An 18,705-nucleotide genomic window follows, 5' to 3' on the forward strand; every position below is an offset into this window, starting at 1 on the left:
AAAACACTGCTTTTATTTGTAATATGTGATAATATGTGAATATGTGAATTCCTTTTGCTAGTGGATGAATTTTCTAGAGATTACTAGACTATATCAATTTCACAATTTTAAATGCCAAAGCAGATACTTGATATAAGAATTATACAAATTTAATTCTGACTTCATACAGACTGATTGAATATGGAAATCAAATAAATTAAGGTTGTTAGAATAACACTTAAAGTTCATTATAATCATTTTCACTGTCGACGCTGTCATCATTGACTTTCTTTCTTCTGTGGAACACTAAAAATTTCCTTACAATGAAAGTCAATGTCGTTTTGGACCGCAATGAATTTCGTGATATGGACAAAAATAGTAATATCTTTTGTGTTCTGCAGAAGAAAGAAAGTCAGACAGGTTTGGAACGATATGGAGGTGATTAAATGATGACAGAATTTTCATTTTCGGCTGAACTACCCCATTGAGAGAATCTATTAATTCTATTCTGAGTTCACACAAGGCTTCAGAATATCAGGATGTTGTTGTTGAAATCTTGTTATTGTGTGTATGAGAATCTTGGTCATTGTTTACAGTGCAGAAGTGCTGTCGTGTTTACAGTCGAGAGTTTTTTAGTGAGTGCTGTTTAAGTAAAATTAGCACAGCCCTCAAAACCAAATTACAGACATGTTGGGTTTTATGATGAAATAATGACTCACACTTTACCATCCGTCTTTCTGTTCGTCCAGATGTTTATCCCTGTGGAAATGCACTGAATGCGCATGTTTAGATTTCTGTGACTTTCATCTGATTATATTGATTTAAACAATTAATATCTGGACATGGTTATTTTGCGTGTGATCAGATATCCCCAACGCACATGGTCTGGCGGTGGACTGGGTTTCACGCAATCTCTTCTGGACCAGCTATGACGGCAATAAGAAACAAATCAACGTGGCCAGACTGGATGGCTCCTTCAAAAACGCTGTTATTCAAGGCCTGGACAAGCCCCATTGCCTCGTGCTGCATCCTATACTGGGGTGAGCGCACTCGTGCAACAAACACTCAAGACATTTACACACGCAACCCTGCCCTCCTACACGCTTTACTTCCTAAAGGCAGAGAAATAGATGCATAACAGGATCAACCACATGCACTCTTGTTTTCTCATGTTTTACTGGGCGACATCGTGACATAGAGTACAGGCTTTAGGATATTGTCCATTTGCACTGGGAGTATTTTCATGAAAAAGAAAAAAATATATATATAATTTGCAGCACAAACATTAAGATACAACAGTCCAATAAGAGTTTTTAAATGTAGCCCGTAACAGACATTGATCTGTGCATTCGACACTCATTTTGCATGAAAAAAAACCTTTCATTTTAATCTGAACAACCATTACAGTCGGCATGAAACAGATGCTGCGCTAGCCTATTGTGACGTATATCAGAGCGAAACGGATGCTGGAACAAGAACAAATGTAGGCGGGGCTTGAGTTTGTCCGTGGGGAATTGATTGGATGGTTGTGGTTTGCTATTGGTGGATCTCATTTGAGTGACAGGTTCATCAGAGAAGAGAAGAGGTGCTGAAAGAGGGAGAGGAAGTTATTCTGATTCAAGATTACGAGATATGATAATGATGTGCATAGATAAATCATTTAGGGCTGTCACTAATGATTATTTTGGTAATCGACTAATCGGGTGATTATTTTGACGATTAATCGAGTAATCGGAAATAAAGTATCAAAAGAAAGTAATCATATGATTTTATAGAACAACACTGTTACAATACATAATATACATAATATAAACAATCATCTTATGCACATTATGCATTATAACAAAGGCCTGTCGAGGGAATCAACAGCCTGGTGTTGTTACACTTTACAGCAGATCAAATCCTTGTTTAATATTGGCCAAACAACATTTAATTCAAATGTTTACTTAATCTTTAATATTTGGCCACTTTTTTAATGATAGAAATGCTAAAGCCACTGTAACTTCTTGAACAAGAACATGTGGACATCAAAACATGCAAACTCGGAGCGAGGGTTGAGACTTTTATTTTGGAATCACGATGACTAGTTTGCATATTTAGAAAGATATTGATGTATTCTTCTGTGTTGGTGTAGGTTTATAAATGAATGAATAAAATATCAAATAATGAAATTGCGCATGTTGCATTCCCAGATTAACTTTATTAGCAAACCAAACTCACAGCATATGCAGAGATGGAGTTTAAGACGCTCAATGAATTTTAATGATAACAGTTGATGTGGAGCAGCATTTACTGTGAACGGAGTCGCTCTGAGACGCACGTAACCTACACACATGTAAATAAATAAAGCGCATATATATATTAAACCAGCAAGGCATATATTTATTTAGTTAAAGTGCCCAAACTGCTTTTTGTCATCGTCCTTCATTACCGTCTTCCATGCTAATGGAAATGAAGCGCATAATGAAATAAAATAATTGAGTGAAACACTCACCCATAGTTTGAAAAAAAGACATCTGCATGTTCCACGTGCAAGTTTGTAATAATTCTTAATGGCACATTCCCAATAGCCGTTTTATGATTTATGACCGTAATTAATTTAAATAATTATGTGGTAACCCAGAAATCTCTTGATTTCGCTTGAAAGTGAACGAGAACCATTCGCTCATTTAAAATATTCATTTAAAATATTCATTTAAAATGACTTGTTCACTGATTCATTCACAGTAGAAACACATTCACACTCACTCAGCACATGCTGATTAAATAATTAGATCAAGATAAATCACGCGCTGACTTGACTTGATAATCCAGACAAAGATGATTGACGCAGATTCTGATTGTAATGTAAATCAATGAGATCTTTACATAAACTGCATATAAATACTAGTTATCACTCTATATCTGCCAATAATATGTCTTAGTAAGATGATATTTAAATGCTTAGTTTTATCATCAAAGCTCTATAGTTTTAAAACATATAATGCAATGCAATTCAATGATGATTGAAAGATGAACAAATAAACCGTTCTTCAAAAGCCTGATGTATCATATTTAATACTAACATTTGAACATATAAAAAAAGATATGCGACCCTGGATCACAAAACCAGTCACATGTCGCACGGGTATATAAAGATCATAGATCAAAGAGTAAAGATCATGTTCCATGAAGATATTTTGTAAATTTCCTACCGTAAATATATAAAACATTTATTTTTGTGAGTGAATGCCGCACAATCGCGAACATAAATGAACAACTTTAAAGGAGATTTTCTCAATGTTTCGATTTTTTTGCACCCTCAGATTCCAGATTTTCAATAGTTGTATCTCAACCAAATATTGTCCTATCCTAACAAACCATTCATCAATGGAAAGTTCTCAGATTTTGTATAAATCTCAATTTCCAAAAACTGACCCATGTGACTGGTTTTGTGGTCCATGGTCACATATATGGGTAATCAAGTAAACCTAAGTTGTTTCAGTCCAGTAAGTTTTCATCTTGAAATATTACTAACAATATAACAGTTATTCTCATGTGTTTTCTTGAACTGTCCAGGAAGCTGTACTGGACTGATGGCGATAACATCAGCATGGCCAACACTGACGGCACAAACCATACCGTGATCTTCACCGATCAGAAGGCTCCAGTGGGTGAGTGACAGCTGAGAGAGGGGTTCAGCCTCAACAAGCTTACAACATGATTGCACTGGGTTAGGGGCCCTATTTTAACGATCTGAAACGCAAGTATCAAACGCGAAACGCAAGTAACTTTGTGGGAAGATCTCGGGCGCTGTTGCTATTATAGCGGCGGGATAAATGACTCTTGCGCCCGATGCAAATCTAAAATGTGTTTGTCTGAAGTAGCTTCATTACTCATAGGTGTGGTTTGGGCGTAACGTGAAATAAACCAATCAGAGCGTCATCTCACATTCCCTTTAAGAGCAGGCGCGCTTGTTCCATGGCGGATTGCTATTATAACGGCGGATTTGCCAGAGCGGTTCACAGCCGAGGAGACCGACGTTCTCGTCAGGGCCGTAAAACACAGAGAAGTGACATTGGGGATGGAGAAACACACCCAGATTAGCTTCGGTTAAACAGGCGTATAATAATTTGGGTAAATGTGTAAGCTAGATTTATGCCTATTTTTTCACATCTTCATGGACACAAAAAGATGTTCCTTCATGTGTTAATATTTTTCCTTGTAATAATGTATGGTTTTCTAAAAATGAAAACTGCTGCGTCTGTGTAGATGAGAGAAGCAAAGTGTGTCTGCGTTGTGCACACACTACATTATGGTCAAGCATGTGCCCTTAAAATAGCATCTGAATAACGCGCCACTGACTTTAGACGAGGTTTCTCCTGGTCTGTGGCGGAATTGTTTTCTGAAACTGCAAAATAGCACCAGGGAACGTTTGCGCCGGAACACGCCTCCTCTCTTCGCTGAACCGCCCCGGGAGCGCAAGTTCATTCCCTAATTTACAGACGTGCGTCTGTGGAGGGAAAAGTCCACTGTGCGTCGGGTACAAAATAGGAATGATACATGCGTCGGTGAACAAAGTCAATTGCGCTGGGTGCCAGATAGGGGCCTAAGACCAGGCGCGTCGTTAGACATGGGCATCCGGGGCTTCAGCCCCGGATGTTTTTTTTATAGCCCCGGATCTAAAAAAATGTAATTTATTGATAATTATTATTATTTTTTAATAATTTTGTATTTATTTAAAAAAAAATTACCGGGTCTTTTGATATATCCTTCGGAATCAATCATGTATTAAAGAGTAACCATAGTAACTTTGATCTGCTTGAGTTACTATGGTTACTCTCACACAGAGACGCACCACGTGAAGCATTTAGCTATCCAAGTTCATCTCCAGGATTTGCGCGCAACAGCAAACATCTCACATCAATTAAAAAATAAATAAAAAATAACGCAGCACCGCCGCACAGTCTTCTGTAAGACCAGATGTTGTCAGACTATATGTCAGTAAAAAACTCAGAAAAACTAACTTACTGTCGTGTCAGCCGTTTGCTCGCGGCGCGCACTCTTCAATCACGCGCAAATGCGGAAGTTCATCTCCAGGATTTGCGCGCAACAGCAAACATCTCACATCAATTAAAAAATAAATAAAAAATAACGCAGCACCGCCGCACAGTCTTCTGTCAGACCAGATGTTGTCAGACTATATGTCAGTAAAAAACTCAGAAAAACGAACTTACTGTCGTGTCAGCCGTTTGCTCGCGGCGCGCACTCTTCAATCACGCGCAAATGCGGCGCAAATCCCGGTATCACGTAAAATAAACTACTAGCATGTCGTGTTCTGTCGTAAATTAAGTATTGAAATAACCAAAAGGGAGATTAAAGCTGTGTCAAAACTCTATGTCGGGGCTTTTGTATTCCTTTGTAGGCTACATAAGTTACACATTTTGGCGTAGCCCTACTCATTTTTCATTATTAATATTCTAATATTTTATCAATATTTCCAAAGTCATCAAAACTGACTAAATATTTTGTGACCAAAAATGTGAAAAATAGGCCTACATCTAGCCTAAATGATCGTTCATGACATTCTTTAAACTATAAGCAACCCAATTTGTCTAGATCTGTATTATTTCATTTGTATAATGAGCTTAAATATTGCTGCGCAGTCGTGTGATTTAGTCTGCTTGATTAACATTATTACAATGTATTCCTATTTAACTCTGATATGTAGCCTATATATATATAAGGTCCTCGTGTTTGAATATTTCACCAGCATCAGCCTTTTCACAGTTTGTATCACTCCGCTTGTCTGTGTTTGCGCAACTTGCATCATTAAGCCAGTAAGTGGCGACAAGTGACTGTCTTTATGAGTGAACAATTGAAATTTAATTTAACTGATTTAATAGTGCCAAAAACATTGATTAACTCAAGAAAGAAACAATTTGCTGAAACCAAACTTTAATGCTAAAACGTTTACATCTATGCAAAATAATCCTTGAAAGATTTCTCATTTAAGGCCATTTCTGTTTGGAATATGTGATTGTGTATTGTCAACTATAAGCAGAAACATTTTGCATTTCCATTTTCTAGTGTGGATCATTCATTTCAACATTTATCCTCATTCTCATGTTTAAGAATCTGTTATCTGCTTGACAAATAATGTATGTATACTGCCCACTGACATGCTTTTAAAGCTATTGTTATCAAAAAATGTTGGCCTTCAAACACCTTAAAATGCACATATGTAGGTCCGAGAAATCCAAATTTTCTCGGGGGAGCATGCCCCCCAACCCCCCTAACTACCTCACATTTTAATGTGTGTGTCTGTGTGGTAATATGGACTGAATTTTTTAACCAGTCTGCCGCCTGCATATAGACCTAAAATATACATTATTCTCTGTATCAAATCATGTTATCTTATTCCCCACCCCAGCCCCTGATGTTTCAGTCAAGTCAAGTCAAGTCATCTTCATTTATATAGCGCTTTTAACAATGTAGATTGTCTCAAAGCAGCTTTACAGAGATAAGCGTATAATTTAAGGTAACAGAGATTGTTTCGGCTTTACAGCAGAGTTAAGTTATTTCCATCTAAAGTTAGTTTTAATTGATTTGGTTCCGTCGCAATGATCATTTGTTATTAAATTAGGGGCCGCTAAGACGACACCATTCCCTCTACACAGACTTTAAACGCGAACCTGTGAGAAACGCTGATGGCGTTCACATGCGCATTTAGAATGGGTTCTATAGTTATGTGCGTTAGAATATACGCAGGTTTGGAATTCCCTACAAGCCAAGCCTAAACAAAATACTTGTCTTTCCTTATAAATTTTGATAAGGAATTTTATTTTATTTGTTGCTTTGGGGTAGGACCGCGAGACGAATTTTCCCGACAAGGGGCTCAGCCCCTGATGTTTTTAAAACCTAGATACGCCCCTGCCTAAGACCATCAATATGTTTATATGAATGGTTAGAAAATGAGACCCCATGTGTCTGATGATCTTCATGATAACTTGTTCAGTACTGTATATAGCGGTAAAAGCCCTCATTAGTTTCTCTGAAACGGTTGAGAAAGCGTTATAAAGTGTGTCTGCGTTCTGTTGTGCAGGTCTGGCCATAGACTTCGACTCGGAGCAGCTGTACTGGGTCAGCTCTGGGAACAGCACCATTAACCGCTGCAAGCTGGACGGATCAGGACTCGAGGTGTTAGACGCGGTAAAAGGCAAACTCAACAAAGCTTCTGCGCTGGCTATCATGGGTAAATATAGCACTGCACTGCAAGATCCTGCAATTCCTTGACTTTTACTGAATAATAATGATGTGAGTGATGTTGTGTAGGTGATAAGCTGTGGTGGGCGGATCAGGGCACGGATCAGATCGGCACGTGTGATAAGAGTGATGGAGGAGACTGGAAGGTGTTGAGAAACAGCACATCTCCCATGATGCACATGAAGATCTACAATGAGACCGTGCAGACAGGTTCAACAATCATTTGCATGCAGTGTATAAGGAATCATTCAAGTGACACCCAAAAAATCTGTGCTGAGCTGTTTCTTCAAAAGGAAATTGATTATTAACAATAACTTATAAATCTTTAAAGACGGCCCTACTGTGAGTTATCAGGTTGTTGGTTGATGGTATATGCATTTGCTGAAGCCATGAGCCCACATTATTTCAACTTATTTTTTAAAATAATCATATTTCACAACTGAATTTGTGGTGAAAAACTACATTACCCATGATGCTGTACAGAAAACTCCACCAATCAGAGATTTGCGGTGAGCAAATTGTGCCAAAAGAGCTCTTTAGCTCCGCCCACTCCCATGAAGCACCAGCAAATGACGTAATTGGGTCGCTCTCGCTATGCTGGCAAAATACTATGTATTTAAGGGATAATCCACGGCTAGCTATGCATTAAACGATTTTAATGCATGACATAGAGGCAAAGAACAGCCCGATGTGAAGCGGAGTGCACTCAAATGGTTTAAAGGGTTAGTTCACCCAAAAATGAAAATTCTGTCAGTAATTACTCACCCTCATGTTGTTCCAACCGCGTAAGACCTTCGTTCATCTTCGGAACACAAATTAAGATATTTTTGATTAAATTAAATTGATTGTCTCACTCCTCCATAGGCTGCTAGGTGACCGAAACTTGCTGGCCCAGAAAAGTTATTAAAGAGATCGTTAATATAGTCCAAGTGACTACAGTGGCTTAATCTTAAGTATATCAAGCGACGAGAATACTTTTTGTGCGCAAAAACAAACAAAAATAACGACTTTATTCTACTATTCATTTCCTTCTCTCTGGGCCTCGTAGTGTTTTTGCGCTGCGTGTCTGTGTTGCACGTCAACACGTATCACTCACATGACCAGCCCTTGGCCAATTGTGAGCCTACGTGGTGACGTGTAACACAGACGCGCTACGTAAAAACACTACGTGAACCAACTAGAGGCCCAGAGAGAAGGAAATGAATAGTGGAATAAAGTCGTTATTTTTGTTTGTTTTTGCGCACAAAAAGTATTCTCGTCGCTTGATAAACTTAATGTAGTGCCACTGTAGTTACTTGGACTATTTTAATGATGTTTTAATAACTATTCTGGGCCTGTGAGTTTCGGTCACACTTGAAGCCTATGGAGGAGTCAAAATTCTGTCAGATTTCATCAAAAATATCTTAATTTGTGTTCCGAAGATGAACGAAAGACTTACATGGTTGGAACAACATGAGGGTGAGTAATTACTGACAGAATTTTCATTTTTGGGTGAACTAACCCTTTAATGCACTGCTAGCTGTGGATTCTCCTGCTCATGCCGTGGTCATTTTCCTGCATTGACGAGTTAAAGTTGTTAATGATGTTTGCAGTGTGATATTTGACTGGAAGGATAAAAATTATGGTTATTTTCGTCAGTTAAAGGCTCTTTATATCTAGCATTCTGTCGCTTTAAATCAGACACAGATATGAAGCAGTGCGTTGAGATCACATTTATTTGAATGAATGAACTATAGCATTTATTTGAATTAATTATCGAGAGAGAGAGAGAGAGAGAGAGAGAGAGAGAGAGAGAGAGAGAGAGAGAGAGAGAGATGCGTGTGTGAATTACCTGAGTCTGTAAACATTTCTTTCTTGAGAGTCTGTGGGTTTAATTACTTAAAAAACAGTGATGTTATCACCTCGTTGCTGAGGAATATAATGTAGAAATTCAGTAGCAAAACTATTTTATTAATAAAAGTCCCAGGGGAGCATTAATAAGTATAATATATATATATATATATATATATATATATATATATATATATATATATATATATAATTTTGCTAATTTTTTTAATCATTCAAAATTTCAAATGTATTGTTTCTATTAATTATATAATCAACAACTTTAAGTGAATAGTTTTATATTTCTCCATTGTTTTCACTTTGATAATGTCATTGGCAATGCTTCATGGGATTTTGGTTCTTTCCCTCATTAAAGTCATCAAGTTCGGAGTCCTGTACCTCTGTCTTTTTGACAAATACTTTTTAGCTCCCAATCAAAGTCTGTAATGATGTGATTCACCTCATTGCTGGTTGTTTTGATTCACGGCTTCAAATCCCTATGGGAAAAAAATGAATGGAAAAAAAATTAATCAGAATCCAACGCCACCGAAAAAAAGTGGGCAACACTAATGCACTCTATTGAAATTTCCAGGCCAGTTCATTGTGCCAGTATGTCATTTTTATGAATAAGGAACAATCTACAAGAGAGACTTATTAGCACAGAAAAAAGGAGTGATTGTGCTGAAGAGAATGACCTTGCCTTCATTTAAATACTGAAACAGTATCAGTGCAGATAGCATCCGCTTAGACTGGATTGTGGGTATTTTTTGAGTATGCAGGCTTTTGTACTGAAATTGTCCCCTTGGTGAATTGTGTTTTTCTGGCCGTGTTTATCATCAGGTTCAAACATGTGCAGTAACAACAATGGTGACTGCTCTCAGCTGTGTCTACCCACGTCTCCTTCGAGCCGATCCTGCATGTGCACCGCAGGATACAGCCTGAGGAGCGGACAGCAGTCCTGCGAGGGTACACACACACACACACACACACACACACACACACACACACACACACACACACACACACACACACACACACACACACACGTGTGTACTTGTATAACTATCTTTGTGAGGACCAGTTTGAGTTTTAGACCATTGGAGTGAGGACAAAGAGAGCAAAGTGAGGACATTTTGGCCGGTCCTCAGTTTCTGAGAGCCTTTAAAGGCCTGTTTGAGGGTCAAGACTTGGTTTTATGGATCAGGTTATAATGAGGTTAAGGGTCGGTTTAGGGTCAGGGTTCGGGTTAGGCACTTAGTTGTGATGGGTAAGGTTAGGGTAAGCGGCTAGAGATTGCATTATGTCAATGAATGTCCTCATAAAGACAGATGTACAAGAATGTGTGCACGCACACACACACACACACACACAGGATGCAGCCTGAGGAGCAGACAACAGTCCTGCGAGTGTACGAGTCAAACACACACGTATACACACACACACACACACACACACACACACACACCTGACATTCAAACTGTCAATTATGTGTGATTTCCTTTTGGGAAAACGGCATGGAGGGACAATAGACCACAGTGTTTGCCTCAATAGACCTCAGAGAACAGCTGGAAACACCATCAGAAACACACAGAGGAGCAACAAACTGCTCAAACACTTCATTTGAATACTGTAGCTTTACTAGTTTTTCTGCAATTATCAATCAATTTGTTCTTTATTATCTACAGACTCTAACAATGCTTTAAAAGTATTTTTAAGTATTTAAAAAAATGCTCAGTAAATTTTAAAAATCCCTTTTATTATAGGAATATTCAAAGGTGTTTCTTTAACTATTGACCTTTTAAACTGCCTACTTACAGTACATATACATAATTCAAAGGATAATTTTTCTGAAACATTATGAAACATTTTAACCACAATTTCCAAAGCTTTTTTTCAGAACATTTTGTGACAAAGCTAGTATTTTATGTACTATACACAATTAATACATACAATAATACTTTGTCTAAATATATTAATACACTAAATATATTTATAATGTAAAAAAAGTGTTTATTTCAAATAAAACTTTCAATTCATCAAAGTATCCTGAAAAAAATTATCACGTTTTCCACAAAAATACTAAGATAATAATAAGATTGATAGTAATAAGAAATGTTTCTTGAGCATCAAATCAGCATATTAGATTGATTTATGAGGGATCATGTGACACTGAAGATGATGCTGAAAAATCAGCTTTTGATCACATAAATAAATTACATATAATTTATTTATTTTTAATTGTAATAATATTTCATAGTATTTCTGTTTTTACTGTTTTTTTTATCAAATAAATGCAGACTTTGTGAGCAGAAAAGACTTTTTGAACAAACTTTTGAACACCTTTGAATATTAGGATTAGTCTTAGAGGGAAAAACAAGTGTAAAACAACATAATCTGTACAGGAAGGAATCTGAAAAGTAGCAAAAATAAAATAAAGGATGGCATTCTAAAGAATTAAAATCCCTTAATAACCACAAACCTGTGGACATGACACTGTCTGTAGTTGAAGAATCTGTGTGTTGATTTCAGGTGTGGGGTCATTCCTGCTGTACTCTGTTCATGAGGGCATTAGAGGAATCCCACTGGACCCTGCAGACAAGTCCGATGCCCTGGTACCGGTTTCAGGCACTTCACTCGCCGTCGGGATTGATTTTCATGCCGGTGAGTCTCAACACTCCTGATTTATGTTTTCAGATATACACTCTACGGCCACATTATTAGGTACACCTTTCTAGTACTGGGTTGGACCCTTTTTTGCCTTCATGTCTGCTTCTTCGTGGCAGAGATTCAGCAAGGTGAAAGAGATTTTGATCCATATTGACATGATCGCATCACGCAGTTGCCACAGATTTATCGGCTGCACATCCATGATGCTCTATTGGGATGCACTATAATTCATATGCATGTTCTTTCGATTGTCATGTAGATAATGACACCATCTACTGGGTTGACATGGGTTTGAGCACCATTAGCAGAGCTAAGAGAGATCAAACGTGGAGAGAGGACGTCATTACTAACGGCATCGGGCGCGTGGAGGGCATCGCTGTCGACTGGATCGCCGGTGCGTTTTAAGCACTTTTGACACTTTCACATGCATTCAGAGCATTATTACAATACTGAGCCATAAATCGACCTTGTTCCTGTCTGCTGTGTGCTGTAGGAAACATCTATTGGACGGACCAGGGCTTTGATGTGATTGAGGTGGCCAGATTAAACGGCTCGTTTCGATATGTGGTCATCTCCCAAGGACTGGACAAACCTCGGGCCATTACTGTGCATCCTGAGAAAGGGTGAGATCTGCGTGACCCTGACTTCCTGTCTTTTATTGTGAGTTTCTGCTGCATGAATGAAGCATTGGTGGTTATGTGTGTGCAGGTATCTGTTTTGGACGGAGTGGGGTCAGTATCCACGCATAGAAAGATCTCGTCTGGATGGATCAAATCGAGCCGTGCTGGTGAACGTCAGCATTAGCTGGCCCAACGGCATCTCCGTTGACTATCAGGTGCATATGACACATTCATGTCTTTATAACACAGTTGTTTTAAACTAAGGACTAGGGGGTGTAACGATTCACTCGTTGCATCAATCGCAAATCCTGCCAGTGCATATGCATTGATCTTGAAACATACATTTTTGAATCATGAATAGGTTGATTTGGTCAATAATTGATTTAGGGCGCTTTCATTGTTTGAAAACCTCACTGCTGTTTTCTATAAGATAAAGTATTGCTGTTTTACAGATATCATCATGTATTTGGGTGCTAAACACCCTCAAAAGAAAAAGCAAAAGCAAGAGCATGTGCTCTGGTGAATGTCAAATGTTTTTACGTCTCGAGTTACAAATGTATCCTCGGTCCCCTGAGAAGGGGAACAAGACACTGATGCTAATGGGGGAAAGCATAAGCCCGACCGGTGTCTGAAGCATGTGTTTAAACGTGACAATTGTAATGGCCAGCGACAGCATATGACGTCACTACTAGTGCAACCGTGAGATATAAAGAGGGCACCTAGAGAACGTCATTCACTTCTTCATCTGAAGGGACCATACAGGCAGTCCAGAAGCATAGAAACGAGATGCACCTCTCATTGGAATGTCTCATTTCACTTTTCAGGGAACCAAGGTTACATTTGTAACCCGAGACATTCCCTTTCGAATGGGAACTTGCACTGTGTCCTGGGACACTAATAAAGGAACAAATGCCCTCTCTGCCATGCTGAGGGGAATGCATGCCAGATTGGCTGTGACTAAGCACAAGAATAAAAACTCAAAAGGCCTAACTGCCAGAGTTATATTCTCCAAAGGTACACACCAGTATTTCTCTGTCACATTGACAATTACTCGCTACGGTCATTGCCTGAGCTACATGCCTCACTGAGCAAGTACAATCTTACCATTCACCTCGCAAGGTCAAACGGAAGGACTTGACCCAGGGCAGAGCTCAGAGGCTTGTAATAATTTATCCTAGGAAAAAATTCCTCTAAGGGAATATGACCAGAAACAAAAAGGGACCTTGGCCTGTCACTTTCAGGGGACCTAAGCATGGACCCCTAGAACCACCAGGGAGGCTGACTTCATTCTATCTTAACCCTGTCAGCCTACAACCTGTCTGTTTAACAAAATCTCTATCCTTAACCCTCTATCAGAGGCCTCCAATGAGAAGGTTTTGCATTATGGCAATAACCACAACACATCGGATTCCAGGGATGGGCGTCCTGGGAAGCAAGACTCAACATAACGAACTTTCAAGCGAGGGGATTGACACTGCTTATCCCGCAAGGGGTTTCCTGGACCAACAGAGCTTAAAAATAGCTCTGGCGAAGCTGAGTACTCTGCATAGTGACCCTCAATGAGGGGTGTACCTACCAAGCTCTACTAAAGCAAGTCTATCAAGGAGGCTCACAAATAATCATTCAGCCTGATACTATTTTGCTTATAAAGAGGCTATAGGAAGGCCTATCGTTTTCCAGCCCCAGGGAGCGAAGTACTGTGTATACAACCCCTCTCAAACGAGTGGAGTACTATACAGGCTCGACCACAAGGACCGCTCTGACATAGCTAGAGGAGCGGAGTACAGTCAGGGGTGCAAACAGCGCGCTTTTCGGCGCCTCCCGCTTTTTTTCACGTCAGTTTGGGTGACTTGTGTGAATCGTGTAGATCCGAAGAGTTTTTTTAAGGGGGGGGGGGGGGGGGGTTTGAGAGGGTTTGATTATAATTTAACCAACAGTAATTCTGGATTGCGTCCACCAACAAGTAAATAGGAAATAAGCGAGTCAGAACACTGCGCGCCAAACCAGCAGTATGTGCGCAAGCGTGAACCGGTAGTGTTTCTGTCTCACTCTGGATCTGCCACTGCATCACATTTCTCTCTGCGTGGCGTGGAGTGTCCGTTTTTACGTCGGCTCTCATGTTAACTGGTTAGAGCCAATGTTAGAGCACAATGCCTGCGTGACACACACACTTCTCGAGCCGCGCCGAAACCGCGTGCTAGAAATAGAACCGCAACCGACGCCGGTCCGCAATTTTTCACGCGACACGCAGCAAGAGTGTTGGAATTTTTCAGACAAAATAGAAGGCGCAAATACATATTAATAAATTACATTTTGATGCTTGTATGTCTCTCGGTTTTGACAAATGCATATATAATTGTAATTTAAAAAATAGGCCTAATTATCGATTTTCAAATATTGCCCCTGTCAATAGGCCTACAGAACGAAATATTCTGTAGCCTATTTTGCCGTCAATACTGCCGACGTTGTCTTTGCTGTATCAGGCTATGTATAATATGCTTAACATCCAAATGTAGATGGTCTGTCGGCGCACAGAGCCACGCAGTCGCAGACCGCACGTGAAGTTCGTGAACACCGAATTCCCTTTTCTTTCTTATCTATTTGTGTTTGAACAGACATGTGCACGAAAAAATAAGCCAGTGTCCGTCTCAACGAGTTTCCCCGTAAACGCAGTCAAAATAAAACGGATGCGTGTCATTACCGGTATTAGATACGTGCATTCGTCTTAAAGGGACAGCACCCAATATACCTGCAGCTGTTTGTGTCACCAAAGTTAATCAAACAACAAAAGAGAAAGAGAAAAATCACGTTTTGTCAAAAGATAAACTGTATTAATACTTAATACAGTTAATTTACCTGAAAAACATAAAGCACTGCTTTATTTCTTGTGTGTTTGTGTTTTATTGTATTTATATATGCTTGTATTTTGTTATTAGTTTCTATGCAGATGCACTAGGCCTACCCTACACAATTACCCCAATCATCCTAGAATTAATTCTTTACAAAAAGAGCTATTTAAATCATCAGGTGAAATTGTTTTCAGGAAGTAGCAGTAAAGCAAGAAGAAGAAGTGCAAGATAGTTTTTCTAAATTTCATTTGACTCTATGTGCCTATAGGGGTGGGTTGGGGATGGTGGCAATGTAGTATCTGGATATTTGCCGCGGGACGAGGGCTTCGATTACCTCTCTCTTTTTTGACCATACATGTGTTTGCACCCCTGTACAGTGTATAGCTACACTCTCGACCGAGGGGAGAAATGGCCAAGCTCTGGAGCCAGTTATAAAGGAGGCTCCTGAAGAGCCCTACAACCTGATACCGATCTACAGAGGTCTAAGGAGCCGCTTGTATTTCAGTCAGCTCAACCTGAAGCTGCTTGTCAAGGAGGCCCAAAGAGGGCCAACAACTCAGCAAACCTAACTCTAGCAGCAAAAGTCCATAAAGGAGGCTGACACAAAGCTTACCAGCTTGGATTAACTCCTGAACATAGCCCCAATGAGCAAAGTACTCAGCATAACGACCCTCTAAACAAGGAGAGTACTAAATATGCTTATTCAAGAAGCCAGATTATCAAGGAGGCAGCAAAGAAAGCCTACTACTTGAACACTGTCATAAGCATGTCTCCAGGGCTTGTGCGCAAAGCTTTAGAGAGTAGAGTACTCAATATAATGACTCTCTAAGTGAGGTGAGTACTTATTTAGACTCAACCTACGCATATTAGGCACAGGACACCTGTGACACAGAGCTCTAGGGAGCAAAGCACTCTCTATGATGACCCTCAAAAATGTGGGGAGTAATAAACACGGAGCTCAAGGAGCAGAGGCCTGAACACAAACAACTCTCTAGGCCGAGAGGAGGCGTAACCATACTCTTTGCTCCATTGACAGTCTAACGCAGAGACTCATTTTACCAAAGATCCCAATTTTTAGACAGCAGGATGACTCTCTAAAATGAGAGGAGGCCTAATAACACTCAAACCTAAAAGACAGATAACAGAAGAGGCTCCAAGAAGAGCCTACACCTTATGCAACTGTCAGCACAGAGCTCTGTAAGCGAAGCGGGGGGGGGGGAGACAAAAGAGAGGGTGGATGTAATAACCCTCACTCACCTGTGCTCCTCACATAAAGTTTGACATTAGATTATTGCTAAGCTAATTACTCAATACTTTAATAATCATAAAAGTACAAAGCAAAATAATGGGTATAATAATTGTATTCAGATTTTTATTTATTTTCTCACTTTGTCCAGCATCTTGAGGAGATTTTTTATTTCACTTTTCTGCAAGCATACATGCAATGCTGACTTATTTTTTTCTTCCTTTATTCTGGGATTGTCTTGTGTATGATGGAGAATTCATGCCTATAATCCTGTCTTTAAATTAGACCAAAGCAACTTCCTCTTAAAGCAACAACATGGAACTTTTCCTCTGCGGTCGCCCTACAGGTTGGAAGCGGAATTGTCCATTACCGCTGTCGTAAAATGATTTACGGTTACTGTATATGAAGCATGCAGGTTTTTTTTCATATGGGCAATGATAATACTATTAATCTTCCCCCTTTCATAATTTATACATGTTTAGTAGACTAAACATTTTAACTCAAACATTTGCGATTTGCATGTCGATTGCAATGCTCAAATCTGAACGAGAATGATAGCGATAGCATCCTACCATCTAAAACTACCATGTTAGTGTTTACTAGCTACCAGATTGATAATTCGCTCATCTACTAGCTGATTCATGAAGATAAATAAATGGAGGACCAGATAGTTTCCATAACGTAGCCAGGCAGACAACAGATTAGAAAAACTAAAGATAGTATGCAAGCAATTTACAGTTACTTACTAGTTCAACAGCATGACGGCCAAGTCAGCATCGGTCTGGTAACTCTCCTCCTCCATTAGCTAACGCCAGCGAGCAAACGCTCGACCCATATTGATCCTCGTCCTGCCTTTCAGTTTATCACTCTCCCTTTTCCTCTTTCGACTCTACTCCGACAAAACCTTGGACTTCTTACGTTTCGCTGCTGCTTCAGCCATGACGAAAACAGACGTACGAAAACAAACGCGCTGGTTGGCCACATTTGAGGAAGTGGTGGGCAAAGTGACGTATGCCGTAAAGCAGTCGAATTTTGTAGTTCTTTTTGAGCGCTGGTTACTACCCGCACCCCGAAGTTACATAGTGCCAGTAAAAGCGATACAGACCCCGTCAGGCTCTGGCAGACGTCTCATTCAACCTATTGTAAGTCGATGTACTATCTCAAGGGTCTTGGAAATATATTATGAAGGTTGAAAAGTTACATGTTGTTGCTTTAAAGGTGCTCTAAGCGATGTTGGATGACGTCACTTCTTGTTGACATTTGAAGTATTGTCAAACAAAATGGAGGCTAGCTCGACCCTCCCTCCTCCTCATCCCGTCCCCTCCCCCCATCCCTTCCGTTCTTCCTGAAACAGTCATGAACCATTTAGAAAAAACAAACTGGATTTGCCCACCTGTCCAGCAAAAACAGAGCCACCTGAATGTCGGATTGGAAGCCCTTCTGCCGGCGGAGTTCTCGACATCTTTTGAACGCTTTTCTGGTTTAAATTCGGGACTTCGCGTTCCTTCTCCTTTTCCATATTCTTCGTTATTTGTTCATCGGAACGTCGTCTCTTTGGTCGTGTGTCGGCCATATCAACATTCTCAGGAATATACAATTTTAATGTTAGTCGTTGTTAAGACATCTCTCCTCTAGCTAACTTCCCTCTTCATGCTTCTCTCTCCTCCACTCCCCACACCCCCTTCATGTGCATGCACACTAACCCCCCACCCCCAAATCATTCTTGTCGGTTATTGGCTAGAACACTGTTTGTTATGTTTCGTGGTCCAGGCTGGGCCAGTTTGTTTTTGTTGCCGTTTGTGGAGCCTGGGCTGTCTACAGAGACTGTGTTTTTTTACAGTGTGTTCAGGGGACAGGCAGCTAGCGGATCGTGAGGAGATGTTTGCTGGATGTGACAAAAATGTTTTGGCCTAAAAAACGCATGACATCGCTTAGAGTAACTGATAACTGATGACTCAATATAGATGCATTGTAAACACAATAACACAGACTGTACATGCAGTAAATGTCCCATTATCCATGTGTCCTATAGGAAGATATGCTGTACTGGTGTGACGCACGTACGGATAAGATCGAGCGTATTAACTTGGAGACGGGGGAGAACAGAGAGGTGGTGCTGTCCAGCAACAACATGGACATGTTCTCCGTATCTGTGTTCGAGAGCTACATATACTGGAGTGACCGGTCAGTGCACCATATTTTTACACCTCCACCCATTAATGCCTCTTCACAGAAATCATCTTCCTCTTCACTGTTTTTGCACAGAGCCAAC

General features: G+C 39.9%; 1 protein-coding gene across 4 annotated transcripts in view; it reads left to right on the plus strand.

Moving 5' to 3' along the window:
- lrp1aa (low density lipoprotein receptor-related protein 1Aa) overlaps positions 1-18,705 on the plus strand; it is a 180,492-nt gene that overhangs the window by 84,616 nt on the left and 77,171 nt on the right. For all 4 annotated transcript variants that reach the window (XM_081356952.1, XM_081356953.1, XM_081356954.1 and 1 more), the window contains exons 30-39: positions 845-1,019; positions 3,538-3,632; positions 7,064-7,213; positions 7,294-7,434; positions 9,892-10,017; positions 11,581-11,712; positions 11,978-12,112; positions 12,212-12,341; positions 12,427-12,553; positions 18,466-18,617. In XM_081356952.1, the coding sequence (XP_081213078.1) occupies positions 845-1,019; positions 3,538-3,632; positions 7,064-7,213; positions 7,294-7,434; positions 9,892-10,017; positions 11,581-11,712; positions 11,978-12,112; positions 12,212-12,341; positions 12,427-12,553; positions 18,466-18,617 (1,363 nt within the window). The remainder of the gene's footprint in view (positions 1-844; positions 1,020-3,537; positions 3,633-7,063; positions 7,214-7,293; positions 7,435-9,891; positions 10,018-11,580; positions 11,713-11,977; positions 12,113-12,211; positions 12,342-12,426; positions 12,554-18,465; positions 18,618-18,705) is intronic.

The sequence above is a fragment of the Scardinius erythrophthalmus genome (assembly GCF_964197995.2).
Source record: "Scardinius erythrophthalmus genome assembly, chromosome: 25".
NCBI lineage: Eukaryota > Metazoa > Chordata > Actinopteri > Cypriniformes > Leuciscidae > Scardinius > Scardinius erythrophthalmus.